The sequence below is a fragment of the Tachypleus tridentatus genome, chromosome 3 (genome assembly GCF_004210375.1).
Source record: "Tachypleus tridentatus isolate NWPU-2018 chromosome 3, ASM421037v1, whole genome shotgun sequence".
NCBI classification, from domain to species: domain Eukaryota; kingdom Metazoa; phylum Arthropoda; class Merostomata; order Xiphosura; family Limulidae; genus Tachypleus; species Tachypleus tridentatus.
In genome coordinates, this window is record NC_134827.1 from 45,071,480 (window position 1) to 45,090,708 (window position 19,229).

Sequence of the window (19,229 nt, forward strand, 5' to 3'; positions counted from 1 at the left end):
TTAAAAAACAAGAGAGGGAGGGGACTGTAGATGATACATTATATTTAAAAACAAGAGAGGGAGGGAACTGTAGATGATACATTACATTTAAAACAAGAGGGAGTTGACTGTAGATGACACATTACATTTAAAACAAGAGAGGGAGTTGACTGTAGATGATACATTACATTAAAAAACAAGTGAGGGAGAAGACTGTAGATGATACATTACATTTAAAACAAGAGAGGGAGGGGACTGTAGATGATACATTACATTTGAAAACAAGAAAGGGAGTTGACTGTAGATGATACATTACATTAAAAAACAAGAAAGGGAGTTGACTGTAGATGATACATTACATTTAAAAACAAGTGAGGGAGAAGACTGTAGATGATACATTACATTTAAAACAAGAGAGGGAGGGGACTGTAGTTGATACATTACATTTAAAAACAAGAAAGGGAGTTGACTGTAGATGATACATTACGTTAAAAAACAAGTGAGGGAGAGAACTGTAGATGATACATTACATTTAAAAGAAGAGAGGGAGTTTACTGTAGATGATACATTACATTAAAAACAAGTGAGGGAGAAGACTGTAGATGATACATTACATTTAAAAACAAGTGAGGGAGAAGACTGTAGATGATATATTACATTTAAAAACAAGAGGGGGAAGGGACTGTAGATGATACATTACATTTAAAAACAAGAAAGGGAGTTGACTGTAGATGATACACTACATTAAAAAACAAGAGAGGTAGGGGACTGTAGATGACACATTACATTTAAAACAAGAGAGGGAGTTGACTGTAGATGATACATTACATTAAAAAACAAGAGAAGGAGTTGACTGTAGATGATACATTACACTTAAAAACAAGAGAGGGAGTGGACTGTAGATGATACATTACATTTAAAACAAGAGAGGGAAGGGACTGTAGATGATACATTACATTTAAAAACAAGAAAGGGAGTTGACTGTAGATGATACATTACGTTAAAAAACAAGTGAGGGAGAGAACTGTAGATGATACATTACATTTAAAACAAGAGAGGGAGTTGACTGTAGATGATACATTACATTTAAAAACAAGAGAAGGAGTTGACTGTAGATGATACATTACATTTAAAAACAAGAGAGGGAGGGGACTGTAGATGATACATTACATTTAAAAACAAGAGGGGGAGTTTACTGTAGATGATACATTACATTTAAAAACAAGTGAGGGAGGGGACTGTAGATGATACATTACATTAAAAAACAAGAAAGGGAGTTGACTGTAGATGATACATTACATTTAAAAACAAGTGAGGGAGAAGACTGTAGATGATACATTACATTTAAAACAAGAGAGGGAGGGGACTGTAGATGATACATTACATTTGAAAACAAGAAAGGGAGTTGACTGTAGATGATACATTACATTAAAAAACAAGAAAGGGAGTTGACTGTAGATGATACATTACATTTAAAAACAAGTGAGGGAGAAGACTGTAGATGATATATTACATTTAAAACAAGAGAGGGAGGGGACTGTAGATGATACATTACATTTAAAAACAAGAAAGGGAGTTGACTGTAGATGATACATTACGTTAAAAAACAAGTGAGGGAGAGAACTGTAGATGATACATTACATTTAAAAACAAGAGAGGGAGTTGACTGTAGATGATACATTACATTTAAAACAAGAGAGGGAGTTGACTGTAGATGATACATTACATTTAAAAACAAGAGAAGGAGTTGACTGTAGATGATACATTACATTTAAAAACAAGAGAGGGAGGGGACTGTAGATGATACATTACATTTAAAAACAAGAGGGGGAGGGGACTGTAGATGATACATTACATTTAAAAACAAGAAAGGGAGTTGACTGTAGATGATACACTACATTAAAAAAGAAGAGAGGGAAGGGACTGTAGATGATACATTATATTTAAAAACAAGAGTGGGAGGGAACTGTAGATGATACATTACATTTAAAACAAGAGAGGGAGTTGACTGTAGATGACACATTACATTTAAAACAAGAGAGGGAGTTGACTGTAGATGATACATTACATTAAAAAACAAGAGAAGGAGTTGACTGTAGATGATACATTACACTTAAAAACAAGAGAGGGAGGGGACTGTAGATGATACATTACATTTAAAAACAAGTGAGGGAGGGGACTGTAGATGATACATTACATTAAAAAACAAGAAAGGGAGTTGACTGTAGATGATACATTACATTTAAAAACAAGTGAGGGAGAAGACTGTAGATGATACATTACATTTAAAACAAGAGAGGGAGGGGACTGTAGATGATACATTACATTTGAAAACAAGAAAGGGAGTTGACTGTAGATGATACATTACATTAAAAAACAAGAAAGGGAGTTGACTGTAGATGATACATTACATTTAAAAACAAGTGAGGAGAAGACTGTAGATGATACATTACATTTAAAACAAGAGAGGGAGGGGACTGTAGATGATACATTACATTTAAAAACAAGAAAGGGAGTTGACTGTAGATGATACATTACGTTAAAAAACAAGTGAGGGAGAGATCTGTAGATGATACATTACATTTAAAAGAAGAGAGGGAGTTTACTGTAGATGATACATTATATTAAAAACAAGTGAGGGAGAAGACTGTAGATGATACATTACATTAAAACACAAGTAAGGGAGAGAACTGTAGATGATATATTACATTTAAACAAAGGAAGGAGGGGAGGTTATACGTAGCTGTCTTCTGTATATTTTCTCATATGACGATAATTTGACCCACATATCATTACTTATAGTGTAGTTAGTTGGCTTCCATGTTATTACTTACTGTACCGATAGTTGACTTCTATATAAGTAGTTGAACTTTATGATATTACGTATAGCACAAACGATTGACCTCTATATCATTAGTTATACCACACATAGCTCACCTTTATATTGTTACTTAAAATTAAAGTGTTGCCTGTATATTATTAGGGTATAAACGTAATTTGTTGATTTTGTGAAATCACAACAAACAATTAACAAGGAATATTCTCACTTTGTTAGTTACAAAGATAGAATTTCTCAAGAGTTTCTACATAAGAGGTGTTTGTGACTGAGAAATATTAATTTGTCTTACCTTTCTGAGGGCTCTGATGGCGGTTTTATGTTGTTTGGTTAAGATGGTCACGTTTGGTAGTTCCTGGTCGTCTTCTGAAATAAGTTATGAATAGAAATAAGAGTACATCTGAAAAGACAGTTCAGTATGTAGAAATACGTCATTGTTATAGAAATGTGACGTAAGAGTACATCTGGAAAGACAGTTCAGTATGTAGAAATACGTCATTGTTATAGAAATGTGACGTAAGAGTACATCTGGAAAGACAGTTCAGTATGTAGAAATACGTCATTGTTATAGAAATGTGACGTAAGAGTACATCTGGAAAGACAGTTCAGTATGTAGAAATACGTCATTGTTTCTCTATAGAAACGTTTACTATTTTAAGGTTATTGAATATTAAATATAATCCGGTCTAGTGTTTTAACAATTTATATAAAATAAATTTTATATGAATTTAAAGTTAGAATTGTAAATGATAAAGTGGTACTATGGGTGTATCGTTTGTTGGATATTTTTATAGTTTGATTTAATTAACATCTGACGAAAATACAGGTAAGCAAGTACAGTAAAAACTATACTAACATATAAAATAATAATGATTCCACTGTTTATCCTAAACTTCTTTAACAGGTGCATGCTGTTCTGGCTTGAGTGACGTCATGCATTTTGTACTGTTATTCTAACGCTTTACTTGAGCTAAAATAAAAAAATTCCCAAGCTCGGCCCTGAAACCGCGGCCACAAGCAACAAGCATGACTTTTTAATGAAAGTTGAAATTCGGTCTTGACAAACGTGGAAAAGTGTAGCGAAGAAATATAAGAACTATTCATTTGGAAACATGAACTTATAACAGAAACATGCAAGTTAATATAATCTTTTAATGGCTTCCAACCACGTAAGGTTTTTATAAAATATTGTTTAGATAGAGACATAGCTGAGACTCTAGTGAGATTACTGATAAACTAACCCTAGAAGAATCTGTGGATTGATTCTGTATCTTACAGTAGATTTTAAACTACTTCAAACATGAAAACGCTAGCAGGTCACTAGTTGTTAACTCTTTCATATTTAAACATAAGATTTCTAACAAAAACAGTCATATTTAACTGTTTTAGTTGGACTTTTCTCCAAAACCATGTTGTTAGAGTAACTAGTTGTATATTTAAACCTGTCACACAATTACCTTCAAATCTCTGTCACCATTACTTTTAAACCTGTCACACAATTACCTTCAAATCTCTGTCACCATTACTTTTAAACCTGTCACACCATTACCTTCTAATCTCTCTCAACATTACCTTCACATCTCTGTCACCATTACCTTTAAGTCTGTCATACCACTACCTTCTAATCTCTCTCACCATTACCTTCACATCTCTGTCACCATTACCTTTAAGTCTGTCATACCATTACCTTCAAATCTCTCTTGCCATTACATTTTAAACCTGTCACACCATTACCTTCAAATCTCTCTCACCATTACCTTTAAACCTGTCACACCATTACCTTCAAATCTCTCTCACCATTACTTTTAAACCTGTCACACCATTACCTTCTAATCTCTTTCACCATTACTTTCAAATTTCTGTCACCACTACCTTTAAGTGTCTCTTACCATTACCTTTAAACCTGTCACACCATTGCCTTCAGATCTCTCTCACCATTACCTTTAGGCCTGTCGCACCATTGCCTTTCAGATCTCTCTCACCGTTGCCTTTAGGCCTGTCGCACCATTGCCTTCAGATCTCTCGCCACTGCCTTTAAACCTGTCGCACCATTGCCTTCAAATGTTTCTCACCATTGCCTTTTAGGCCTGTATCTTTACACCATTGCCTTCAGATCTCTCTCACCATTGCCTTTAAGGTCTGTCGCACCATTACCTTTAAGTCTATGACACCATTACCTTCAAATTTCTCTCGCGTTTACCTTTAAGTCTGTCATACCATTACCTTCAAATCTCTCTCACCATTACCTTTAAGTCTGTCACGTTTACCTTTAAGTCTGTCACACCATTACCTTCAAATTTCTCTCACCATTACCTTTAAGTCTGTCACACCATTACCTTCAAATCTCACCATTGCTTTTAGTCTGTCACACCATTACCTTCAAATCTCTCTCACCATTACCTTTAAGTCTGTCACACCATTCTCTTCAAATCTCTCTCACCATTACCTTTGAGCCTGTCACACCATTACTTTTAAAACTTTCTCACTATTACTTTAAAGTCTGTCACACCATCATGATTATGTCTTTTATACTAATCTGGTTAGGTCTACCAAACCCTCAAGGTTAGGTCTGACGTATCATCATGGTTAGGCCTGTAACATCAACACAGACCTCTCACATCATCAAGGTTAGAAATGCCATACCATCACGGTTAGACCTGCAATACGAATATGGTTAGGCCTATAACACCACCACTGTTAGATCTGTCACACCATCACGATTGAACCTGCAATACTAATATGATTAGGCCTATAACACCACCACTGTTAGATCTGTCACACCATCACGGTTAGACCTGCAATGCCAGTATGGTTGGGTCTATAACAACACCACTGTTAGATCTGTGACACCATCAAGGTTAGACCTGCAATACTAATACGGTTAGGCCTATAACACCACCACTGTTAGATCTGTCACACCATCACGGTTAGGCCTGCAATGCCAGTATGGTTAGGTCTATAACACCACCACTGTTAGATCTGTCACACCATCACGATTGAACCTGCAAGTATTGTTTTGCTTGTAACATTATCACGGTTAGGCCTGCAGTGATGATGTGACTAATGAGCTAACTTTCAATCCTCTGGTACTTGTCTACTTTACAAAAAATAGTAGTAAGTGGTTCACATATCCAATCTTTAACCTCCTTCAAAACCATTGGGGAAAAAGTATGTGGCCCAGGAGTCCTATTGTTAGTTTTAAAACCAACTCAGAATTGATGCAGAATCTTGTTTGATGTCGTTTCCATCTATCAACTTCTCAAATTTTCTTTAGTAAAAACTGAAGAAACTACAGACTTTAATAACCCACCCATCTTATAGCTATAAGTAACAACTTTCTTCTATAATTCTTGAGAATCATACCTCCATTTTGTTTACTATTTTAACAGTTTCAGCCAACCTTTTCTCATACATCCTTTCTGATTCACTAAGTTACTGTTTCACCAACTTTTTTGATCTCCTATAATCTTCTAAATCTCCTGTTAAACATGTCAATTTAAATTTCTTAGGTTTATGATGCTTACCTTTAGTTATGTCTTTTATAAGATTAGTGATCCAACTTGGTTTTTTTACTTATCAAACACGTTCACCTTGAATATTTAAAAAAATATCCACATCCCATCAGTGTCTCCATATAACTGAGATGTCCAAGTAACAACAGATAGTTCAGTGTCTCCATATAACTAAGATGTCCAAATCACAACAGATAGTTCAGTGTCTCCATATAACTGAGATGTCCAAATCACAACAGATAGTTCAGTGTCTCCACATAACTGAGATGTCCAAATTACAACAGATAGTTCAGTGTCTCCACATAACTGAGATGTCCAAATCACAACAGATAGTTCAGTGTCTCCACATAACTGAGATGTCCAAATTACAACAGATAGTTCAGTGTCTCCATATAACTGAGATGTCCAAATCACAACAGATAGTTCAGTGTCTCCATATAACTGAGATGTCCATATCACAACAGATAGTTCAGTGTCTCCATATGACTGAGATGTCTAAATTACAACAGATAGTTCAGTGTCTCCACATAACTGAGATGTCCAAATCACAACAGATAGTTCAGTGTCTCCACATAATTAAGATGTCCAAATCACAACAGATAGTTCAGTGTCTCCATATAACTGAGATGTCCAAATCACAACAGATAGTTCAGTGTCTCCACATAACTGAGATGTCCAAATTACAACAGATAGTTCAGTGTCTCCACATAATTAAGATGTCCAAATCACAACAGATAGTTCAGTGTCTCCATATATCTGAGATGTCCAAATCACAACAGATAGTTCAGTGTCTCCACATAACTGAGATGTCCAAATCACAACAGATAATTCAGTGTCTCCATATAACTGAGATGTCCAAATCACAACAGATAATTCAGTGTCTCCATATAACTGTGATGTCCAAATCACAACAGATAGTTGTTGTTGCATTCCCCCAGAATTTGTAACCAAAATATTGTTATTCCTTATCTTTATATGCAGTTGTTGTTTTTAATTAAACACAAGCTACTCAATGGGCTATCTGTGCTCTGCCCACCACGGGTATCGAAACCCGGTTTTTAGCGTTATAAGTCCCCATATGAAGCAAAACATCAAATCTAATACAGCAATGACCACCTGCATCCATATGTCCTCCAGCATCCATTCTCTCAATCATTTCTATATTTAACGTTAACATTACATACATAAAATAGCATTGTTCCTAGTAGGTTTCTTGATTAAGTGGTGAAGAAAACCCTTTTGCACACTTTTCTAAACCTTTCTCTCTCACTGTTTGATTCTAGTGTTTCCAAATAAGTATGTATGAAATTAAAATAAACCATAATTATGACTTCATTTACAGCTGAAATCTTCATCTCATTGTAAAGTTTATCACAAATTTCATCATCATCATCAGATGATCTGTTACAAATTCCATTAATATAATTTTTACTTAATATTTGCTAATAGAAACAGAAAAATCATACTTAAGTTGTGGAGACAACACTGGCTTCACATTATGCAGTAAGTGTTTCTAAAGTATTTAGTCAGAAAACGGTGACAGTGATATATCTCATTAGAATGTGATTTGTTTACATATTTGTCGATAGATGGCACAATCGACGCAACACTGATTCGTTTCAGAAAAAAAACTCTGGCAAGTTTTTAATTGAAAAGCAATGGTGCTGAATGGATGGTATCTGTCTAGACGTTACAAGCTGCTAGGACAGCTCTGAATGACGCCCGAAACTTCCTATACAGTTGCCCTCCATTAAAAGATCCTTTTAAATATCTTCCTACGTCTAAACTTTCTTTCAAACACGATGATGAACTGATATGAATAATAAATTGTTTATTCATTGTGTCCTTAGTATTGTAACAGAATTTCACATGTTTTTAGCAAGTTTCTCTTTAAAGAACATGATGCCACAAAATTATATAGCTGATAGCATATATATAATTATTGCAAAAAAAAAAAACCTCTTAAGCCTAAATCGAACTTGCGATGAAAAAAACCGTTGAAAGTAAGTGGTTGATTTTTTTATGATTGTGAGAGGCATTAAAACAAAATATCAACCATGCAAACACCTACAACCAGTGTTAGTTACGTCCGTGAGTAGCATGCAGAAAGAACTCCGCGGGCAGAAAAGTAGACGATACAGAAGTGCTGAGTGCAAGTGTCATGAATGTGTAACATGCATAAAGTGTCTACTATTCATGGTTAAAGGCTTACTTTAATTTTAAATATACTTACCTTAACCATCAAGTGTCATTTAATAAACATATATTTGTACCACGAACAATTAAACATGTATTTATTTTAATTCAATTTAAATTGATGTCTCATGAATTAATTTCTAGTTGTTTGTTTGGCTTTGTGTTTCTGTGTTGTTGATTCGTAACTTTCGCACCTGTTAAACTACTTGATGTTGTCAGTGCAGGCAACACTAAAAACGTCGGATTGTTAAGTTCTTTCTGAAGTAAGCTGCATAACCCTTGTGATGCAGTGGCTCCATCTGGTGTAAATACTTCTGAAACAACATGCAGGCTAATGACACTCCAAACTTCAAAGCAATACTTTTCTCGGGTAAACTTGGGCGATACAACACAGGTATGCGAGAAAGAGTCACTTTTTTAGGCTTTACACATAACTCATGCAACAACAGATAACACAATATTAACTTATCTAACGCTTCACACATAACTCATGCAACAACAGATAACACAATATTAACTTATCTAACACTTTATTTCATGGACTTTTAAACATTTTCTAACACATAAAAACAAAGAATTTCGCAAGAAAGCAAAAATAATTGTAGGATCGCCTAGTTTTATTACCATTTAAGGTTTATAATATTTCTAAGAATATACTGAAACAGAAGCACTCAAATCACGTGTAAAAACTGTTCTTCAAACTGGCAAGATAAGATGTTAAGAATGGCACCAAAGAGTATAAAACACGATATTGAAGATAAATAAAAACAAGTAATTATACATAAGTATGTTAAATAAAGAATGACACAAAAGTCACGTACGACATATTAAATAATTATATATTAGTATGTTAAATAAAGAATGACACAAAAGTCACGTACGACATATTAAATAATTATACATTAGTATGTTAAATAAAGAATGACACAAAAGTCAAGTAGGACATATTAAATAATTATACATTAGTATGTTAAATAAAGAATGACACAAAAGTCAAGTAGGACATAACAAATAATTATACATAGGTATGTTAAATAAAGAATGACACAAAAGTCACGTACGACATATTAAATAATTATATATTAGTATGTTAAATAAAGAATGACACAAAAGTCACGTACGACATATTAAATAATTATACATTAGTATGTTAAATAAAGAATGACACAAAAGTCAAGTAGGACATATTAAATAATTATACATTAGTATGTTAAATAAAGAATGACACAAAAGTCAAGTAGGACATAACAAATAATTATAAATAAGTATGTTAAATAAAGAATGACACAAAAGTCACGTACGACATATTAAATAATTATATATTAGTATGTTAAATAAAGAATGACACAAAAGTCACGTACGACATATTAAATAATTATACATTAGTATGTTAAATAAAGAATGACACAAAAGTCACGTACGACATATTAAATAATTATACATTAGTATGTTAAATAAAGAATGACACAAAAGTCAAGTAGGACATATTAAATAATTATATATTAGTATGTTAAATAAAGAATGACACAAAAGTCACGTACGACATATTAAATAATTATACATTAGTATGTTAAATAAAGAATGACACAAAAGTCACGTACGACATTTTAAATAATTATACATTAGTATGTTAAATAAAGAATGACACAAAAGTCACGTACGACATATTAAATAATTATACATTAGTATGTTAAATAAAGAATGACACAAAAGTCAAGTGGGACATAATAAATAATTATACATTAGTATGTTAAATAAAGAATGACACAAAAGTCACGTACGACATATTAAATAATTATACATTAGTATGTTAAATAAAGAATGACACAAAAGTCACGTACGACATATTAAATAATTATACATTAGTATGTTAAATAAAGAATGACACAAAAGTCACGTACGACATATTAAATAATTATACATTAGTATGTTAAATAAAGAATGACACAAAAGTCACGTACGACATATTAAATAATTATACATTAGTATGTTAAATAAAGAATGACACAAAAGTCAAGTAGGACATAATAAATAATTATACATTAGTATGTTAAATAAAGAATGACACAAAAGTCACGTACGACATATTAAATAATTATACATTAGTATGTTAAATAAAGAATGACACAAAAGTCAAGTAGGACATAATAAATAATTATACATTAGTATGTTAAATAAAGAATGACACAAAAGTCACGTACGACATATTAAATAATTATACATTAGTATGTTAAATAAAGAATGACACAAAAGTCACGTACGACATATTAAATAATTATACATTAGTATGTTAAATAAAGAATGACACAAAAGTCACGTACGACATATTAAATAATTATACATTAGTATGTTAAATAAAGAATGACACAAAAGTCACGTACGACATATTAAATAATTATACATTAGTATGTTAAATAAAGAATGACACAAAAGTCAAGTAGGACATATTAAATAATTATACATTAGTATGTTAAATAAAGAATGACACAAAAGTCACGTACGACATATTAAATAATTATACATTAGTATGTTAAATAAAGAATGACACAAAGTCAAGTAGGACATAATAAATAATTATACATTAGTATGTTAAATAAAGAATGATACAAAAGTCACGTACGACATATTAAATAATTATACATTAGTATGTTAAATAAAGAATGACACAAAAGTCACGTATGACATATTAAATAATTATACATAAGTATGTTAAATAAAGAATGACACAAAAGTCAAGTAGGACATAACAAATAATTATACATAAGTATGTTAAATAAAGAATGACACAAAAGTCACGTACGACATATTAAATAATTATACATTAGTATGTTAAATAAAGAATGACACAAAAGTCAAGTAGGACATAATAAATAATTATACATTAGTATGTTAAATAAAGAATGACACAAAAGTCACGTACGACATATTAAATAATTATACATTAGTATGTTAAATAAAGAATGACACAAAAGTCAAGTAGGACATAATAAATAATTATACATTAGTATGTTAAATAAAGAATGACACAAAAGTCACATTACGACATATTAAATAATTATACATTAGTATGTTAAATAAAGAATGACACAAAAGTCAAGTAGGACATAATAAATAATTATACATTAGTATGTTAAATAAAGAATGACACAAAAGTCACGTACGACATATTAAATAATTATACATTAGTATGTTAAATAAAGAATGACACAAAAGTCAAGTAGGACATAATAAATAATTATACATTAGTATGTTAAATAAAGAATGACACAAAAGTCACGTACGACATATTAAATAATTATACATTAGTATGTTAAATAAAGAATGACACAAAAGTCACGTACGACATATTAAATAATTATACATTAGTATGTTAAATAAAGAATGACACAAAAGTCAAGTGGGACATAATAAATAATTATACATTAGTATGTTAAATAAAGAATGACACAAAAGTCACGTACGACATATTAAATAATTATACATTAGTATGTTAAATAAAGAATGACACAAAAGTCACGTACGACATATTAAATAATTATACATTAGTATGTTAAATAAAGAATGACACAAAAGTCACATTACGACATATTGAATAATTATACATTAGTATGTTAAATAAAGAATGACACAAAAGTCACGTACGACATATTAAATAATTATACAATAGTATGTTAATTAAAAAATGATACAAAAGTCACGTACGACATATTAAATAATTATACATTAGTATGTTAAATAAAGAATGATACAAAAGTCACGTACGACATATTAAATAATTATACATTAGTATGTTAAATAAAGAATGATACAAAAGTCACGTACGACATATTAAATAATTATACATTAGTATGTTAAATAAAGAATGACACAAAAGTCACGTATGACATATTAAATAATTATACATAAGTATGTTAAATAAAGAATGACACAAAAGTCAAGTAGGACATAACAAATAATTATACATAAGTATGTTAAATAAAGAATGACACAAAGTCACATTACGACATATTAAATAATTATACATTAGTATGTTAAATAAAGAATGACACAAAAGTCAAGTGGGACATAATAAATAATTATACATTAGTATGTTAAATAAAGAATGACACAAAAGTCACGTACGACATATTAAATAATTATACATTAGTATGTTAAATAAAGAATGACACAAAAGTCAAGTACTACATAATAAATAATTATACATTAGTATGTTAAATAAAGAATGACACAAAAGTCACGTACGACATATTAAATAATTATACATTAGTATGTTAAATAAAGAATGACACAAAAGTCAAGTAGGACATAATAAATAATTATACATTAGTATGTTAAATAAAGAATGACACAAAAGTCACGTACGACATATTAAATAATTATACATTAGTATGTTAAATAAAGAATGACACAAAAGTCAAGTACTACATAATAAATAATTATACATTAGTATGTTAAATAAAGAATGACACAAAAGTCAAGTACGACATATTTTTCTTAGATTTATTCCTAAAACAGCCGGATATGATTTAACTTCTATCACAATATTGTCCTTTCACTTAAAACAATGAATACATAGGAAAGATATCATATATGACATTTTAATTATTAAGAAACACTCTCCAACCCGGTAACTGTCACGTGACTAAACCTAAAATATAACATCTTTATGACAGTCACGTGACTCACAATACTTTTTGATTTCACTCACTGTATTTGAATTAAAGAGATGAAAAAATAAATGAATTAATTGTGTGTTAACATAAAGTGAATACCTTTGATTATTAAGTGATCAGCTACATTACAGTAAAAAGAATGGCTTAACATTACTGATCAGTGCCAAGGCTTAAATTTAAATGAGTTCATTCAGTATATTTCACACACAGGTGTTTGACACACGAAATATTACATAAAGAATGACACTTTGCACTGGATAGTTTATCACTACACTCTCGAACCACACAATTTGTAGATATTGTTTACGAAACAGTATTTCTGGTTACCTGTTATTAACAATGTTAGTAAAGGAAATCGTGTAATTTTAGTTAAGACTGAATTATGAGAAATATACACTTTTAATGTTACTATTTACCGTCTTCTATAATGTGGAATTCAGTTTTATGATCTTATATCTCAAAATTAAAATATGTGGATTTCCTTTTACTTTAATGTTAAATTTGCCTTAGTTTATTTGGATTTCATTTTACTTTAAGGTTAATTTTGCCTTAGTTTATTTGGATTTCATTTTACTTTAAGGTTAATTTTGCCTTAGTTTATTTGGATTTCGTTTTACTTTAAGGTTAATTTTGCCTTAGTTTATTTGGATTTCATTTTACTTTAAGGTTAATTTTGCCTTAGTTTATTTGGATTTCATTTTACTTTAAGGTTAATTTTGCCTTAGTTTATTTAGATTTCGTTTTACTTTAAGGTTAATTTTGCCTTAGTTTATTTGGATTTCCTTTTACTTTAAAATTAATTTTGCCCTAGTTTATTTAAAAAAATAAAATTAAGTTTCAAATATTGAGAATAATTTTGATTCTAGCCAGTTTTTAAGACAAACTATACATATAAATCTATGGTTGGAGTCTCTCTGGAGAGATGTTTAAACTTTTACTGACAAAGAGTAAAATGCAACTTTGAGGTTTACCGTCAGAGTTTCTTTTGGACACATCAATATCTTTGGAGACATTGTCTTCATTGGTGTTGGTTCTTCCGCTAGTAGATTCAGAGGGGCATTCTCCAAACCTACTCTTTGGAGAAGAAGAGTAGCCATAAGTGGCACTTTGAGGTTTATTACGTCGAATGGTCGAGAGGCGGGTTACAAAGGACGTGTTGAACCTGTAACCAACATATCTGTGAACTTCGTAACTTATAAGAGCACTATATTTATTTACACATTACAATGTTGTCCAATATTAACAAAATTACTATAAACTTACAAAGAGAAGATTATAAACCTTAGGGTCTGCGCTGATAAAGTGGGAAGGAAAACCTCCCACTATTATGTGCTCTTTGTTTCCTGTTCAGGACAAGTGGACCAAAAGTACATTTCCTATGTTATAAAGACGTTCTCTGTCGTTCATCTTAAATCTTTATCAAGATTAGAAAGCGACTCTATTCTTCTTTGGTATTGAAGCAACAAGAGAGCCTACTTTACGTGGTCTTTTAACGATATTATGTTTTCATATGGTATTTTAAAAGTGTTCTTGTAAGAGATTCTATCAGACTTGGTTCTGTAGTTCCAAACTGTTCGTATAACTGTACTGACAATTATAGTTAAATACTGCCAGAGTTTCTTGCAAGTGTATTAACAATTATGGTTAAATACTGCCAGTGTTTCTTGTAAGTGTATTAACAATTATGGTTAAATACTGCCAAAGTTTCTTGTAAGTGTATTAACAATTATGGTTAAATATTGCCAGAGTTTCTTGTAAGTGTATTAACAATTATGGTTAAATACTGCCAAAGTTTCTTGTAAGTGTATTAACAATTATGGTTAAATACTGCCAAAGTTTCTTGTAAGTGTATTAACAATTATGGTTAAATACTGCCAAAGTTTCTTGTAAGTGTATTGACAATTATGGTTAAATACTGCCAGAGTTTCTTGTAAGTGTATTAACAATTATGGTTAAATACTGCTAAAGTTTCTTGTAAGTGTATTGACAATTATGGTTAAATACTGCCAGAGTTTCTTGTAAGTGTATTAACAATTATGGTTAAATACTGCCAAAGTTTCTTGTAAGTGTATTAACAATTATGGTTAAATACTGCCAACGTTTCTTGTAAGTGTATTAACAATTATGGTTAAATACTGCCAAAGTTTCTTGTAAGTGTATTGACAATTATGGTTAAATACTGCCAGAGTTTCTTGTAAGTGTATTAACAATTATGGTTAAATACTGCCAAAGTTTCTTGTAAGTGTATTGACAATTATGGTTAAATACTGCCAAAGTTTCTTGTAAGTGTATTGACAATTATGGTTAAATACTGCCAGAGTTTCTTGTAAGTGTATTAACAATTATGGTTAAATACTGCCAAAGTTTCTTGTAAGTGTATTAACAATTATGGTTAAATACTGCCAGAGTTTCTTGTAAGTGTATTAACAATTGTGGTCAAATACTGCCAAAGTTTCTTGTAAGTGTATTAACAATTATGGTTAAATACTGCCAGAGTTTCTTGTAAGTGTATTAACAATTATGGTTAAATACTGCCAAAGTTTCTTGTAAGTGTATTGACAATTATGGTTAAATACTGCCAGAGTTTCTTGTAAGTGTATTAACAATTATGGTTAAATACTGCCAAAGTTTCTTGTAAGTGTATTAACAATTATGGTTAAATACTGCCAACGTTTCTTGTAAGTGTATTAACAATTATGGTTAAATACTGCCAGAGTTTCTTGTAAGTGTATTAACAATTATGGTTAAATACTGCCAAAGTTTCTTGTAAGTGTATTAAAAATTATGGTTAAATACTGCCAGAGTTTCTTGTAAGTGTATTGACAATTATGGTTAAATACTGCCAGAGTTTCTTGTAAGTGTATTAACAATTATGATTAAATACTGCCAAAGTTTCTTGTAAGTGTATTAACAATTATGGTTAAATACTGCCAGAGTTTCTTGTAAGTGTATTAACAATTATGATTAAATACTGCCAGAGTTTCTTGTAAGTGTATTAACAATTATGGTTAAATACTGCCAGAGTTGATGAATCTTTGGAATAATTCGTAGCTTACACCGTCACGTAATTCTAATTAACTACAAACTAGATACTAAATATTAACTCGTTCCTGTTGTGTTTGTGTTCTTTTCAAGGGAATCCTGTACCCGGTATAAATCACCAACAAACTTCATGAAATATAGAAAGGATATGAGGACTTTAATCCAGTGAATAACACAGAAATGAAACCCTCTCAAGTCTGTCTTAAATGATAAAAACTAATTAATAATTAGTATCTAGTTATACAAAGTACTTATTAATTAGGTGATAATGTAGGCTAATAACCATCAAATCATTTCATTAGTTTTATTCTAGGAAAAGTATTCTAAGAATATTTCTTAACTCATGAAAATAAAAAAACTGAAAAGTTCTGTGTCGTGATTATTATTGTGTAATAAATCTTTATACCTGTCTGTATTGACTTTACCTTGTTTGAGTGATTAAACGTGGATATACAGCATTGACTTTACCTTGTTTGTGTAGTGATTATACAGCATTGACTTTACCTTGTTTGTGTAGTGATTAAACAGCATTGACTTTACCTTGTTTGTGTAGTGATTAAACAGCATTGACTTTACCTTGTTTGTGTAGTGATTAAACGTGGATATACAGCATTGACTCTACTGTGTTCTTGTGTTGTGATTAAACGTGGATATACAGTATTGACTTTACCTTGTTTGTGTAGTGATTAAACGTGGATATACAGCATTGACTTTACCTTGTTTGTGTAGTGATTAAACGTGGATATACAGCATTGACTTTACCTTGTTTGTGTAGTGATTAAACGTGGATATACAGCATTGACTCTACTGTGTTCTTGTGTAGTGATTAAACGTGGATATACAGCATTGACTCTACTATGTTCTTGTGTAATGATTAAACATGGATATACAGCATTGACTCTACTGTGTTCTTGTGTAGTGATTAAATGTGGTTGTACAGCATTGACTCTAATGTGTTCTTGTGTAGTGATTAAACATGGATATACAGCATTGACTCTACTGTGTTCTTGTGTAGTGATTAAATGTGGTTGTACAGCATTGACTCTAATGTGTTCTTGTGTAGTGATTAAACGTGGATATACAGCATTGACTCTACTGTGTTCTTGTGAAGTGATTAAACTTGGATATACAGCATTGACTCTACTGTGTTCATGTGAAGTGATTAAACGTGGTTGTACAGCATTGACTCTACTGTGTTCATGTGTAGTGATTAAACTTGGATATACAGCATTGACTCTACTGTGTTCTTGTGATGTGATTAAACGTGGATATACAGCACTGACTGAACTGTGTTCTTGTGTAGTGATTAAACGTGGATATACAGCATTGACTCTACTGTGTTTTTGTGTAGTGATTAAACGTGGTTGTGCAGCATTGACTCTACTGTGTTCTTGTGTAGTGATTAAACGTGGATATACAGAATTGACTCTACTGTGTTCTTGTGTAGTGATTAAACGTGGATATACAGCATTGACTCTACTGTGTTCTTGTGTAGTGATTAAACGTGGTTGTACAGCATTGACTCTACTGTGTTCTTGTGTAGTGATTAAACGTGGATATACAGCATTGACTCTAATGTGTTCTTGTGAAGTGATTAAACTTGGATATACAGCATTGACTCTACTGTGTTCTTATGTAGTGATTAAACGTGGTTGTACAGCATTGACTCTACTGTGTTCTTGTGTAGTGATTAAACGTGGTTGTACAGCATTGACACTACTGTGTTCTTGTGAACTGATTAAACGTGGTTGTACAGCATTGACTCTACTGTGTTCTTGTGATGTGATTAAACGTGGATATACAGCATTGACTCTACTGTGTTCTTGTGTAGTGATTAAACGTGGATATACAGCATTGACTCTACTGTGTTCTTGTGTAGTGATTAAACGTGGTTGTACAGCATTGACTCTACTATGTTCTTGTGTAGTGATTAAACGTGGATATACAGCATTGACTCTACTGTGTTCTTGTGAAGTGATTAAACTTGGATATACAGCATTGACTCTACTGTGTTCTTGTGAAGTGATTAAACGTGGTTGTACAGCATTGACTCTACTGTGTTCTTGTGTAGTGATTAAACGTGGTTGTACAGCATTGACTCTGCTGTGTTCTTGTGTAGTGATTAAACGTGGATATACAGCATTGACTCTAATGTGTTCTTGTGAAGTGATTAAACTTGGATATACAGCATTGACTCTACTGTGTTCTTGTGAAGTGATTAAACGTGGTTGTACAGCATTGACTCTACTGTGTTCTTATGATGTGATTAAACGTGGATATACAGCACTGACTGTACTGTGTTCTTGTGTAGTGATTAAACGTGGATATACAGCATTGACTGTACTGTGTTCTTGTGTAGTGATTAAACGTGGATATACAGCATTGACTCTACTGTGTTCTTGTGAAGTGATTAAACTTGGATATACAGCATTGACTCTACTGTGTTCTTGTGAAGTGATTAAACGTGGTTGTACAGCATTGACTCTACTGTGTTCTTGTGATGTGATTAAACGTGGATATACAGCATTGACTGTACTGTGTTCTTGTGTAGTGATTAAACGTGGATATACAGCATTGACTGTACTGTGTTCTTGTGTAGTGATTAAACGTGGATATACAGCATTGACACTACTGTGTTCTTGTGTAGTGATTAAACGTGATTGTACAGCATTGACTCTACTGTGTTCTTGTGTAGTGATTAAACGTGGATATACAGCATTGACTCTACTGTGTTCTTCTGAAGTGATTAAACTTGGATATACAGCATTGACTCTACTATGTTCTTGTGAAGTGATTAAACGTGGTTGTACAGCATTGACTCTACTGTGTTCTTGTCTAGTGATTAAACTTGGATATACAGCATTGACTCTACTATGTTCTTGTGAAGTGATTAAACGTGGTTGTACAGCATTGACTCTACTGTGTTCTTGTCTAGTGATTAAACTTGGATATACAGCATTGACTCTACTGTGTTCTTGTGTAGTGATTAAA

At 31.6% G+C, this 19,229-nt stretch overlaps 1 protein-coding gene across 1 annotated transcript in view; it reads right to left on the minus strand.

The window, feature by feature from the left end:
• LOC143245831 (uncharacterized) overlaps positions 1–19,229 on the minus strand; it is a 55,434-nt gene that overhangs the window by 24,673 nt on the left and 11,532 nt on the right. Inside the window, exons 2-3 of the mRNA XM_076492087.1 lie at positions 14,168–14,358; positions 3,108–3,181 (exon numbers count right to left, since the gene is read on the minus strand). Of these exons, the coding sequence (XP_076348202.1) occupies positions 3,108–3,181; positions 14,168–14,358 (265 nt within the window). The remainder of the gene's footprint in view (positions 1–3,107; positions 3,182–14,167; positions 14,359–19,229) is intronic.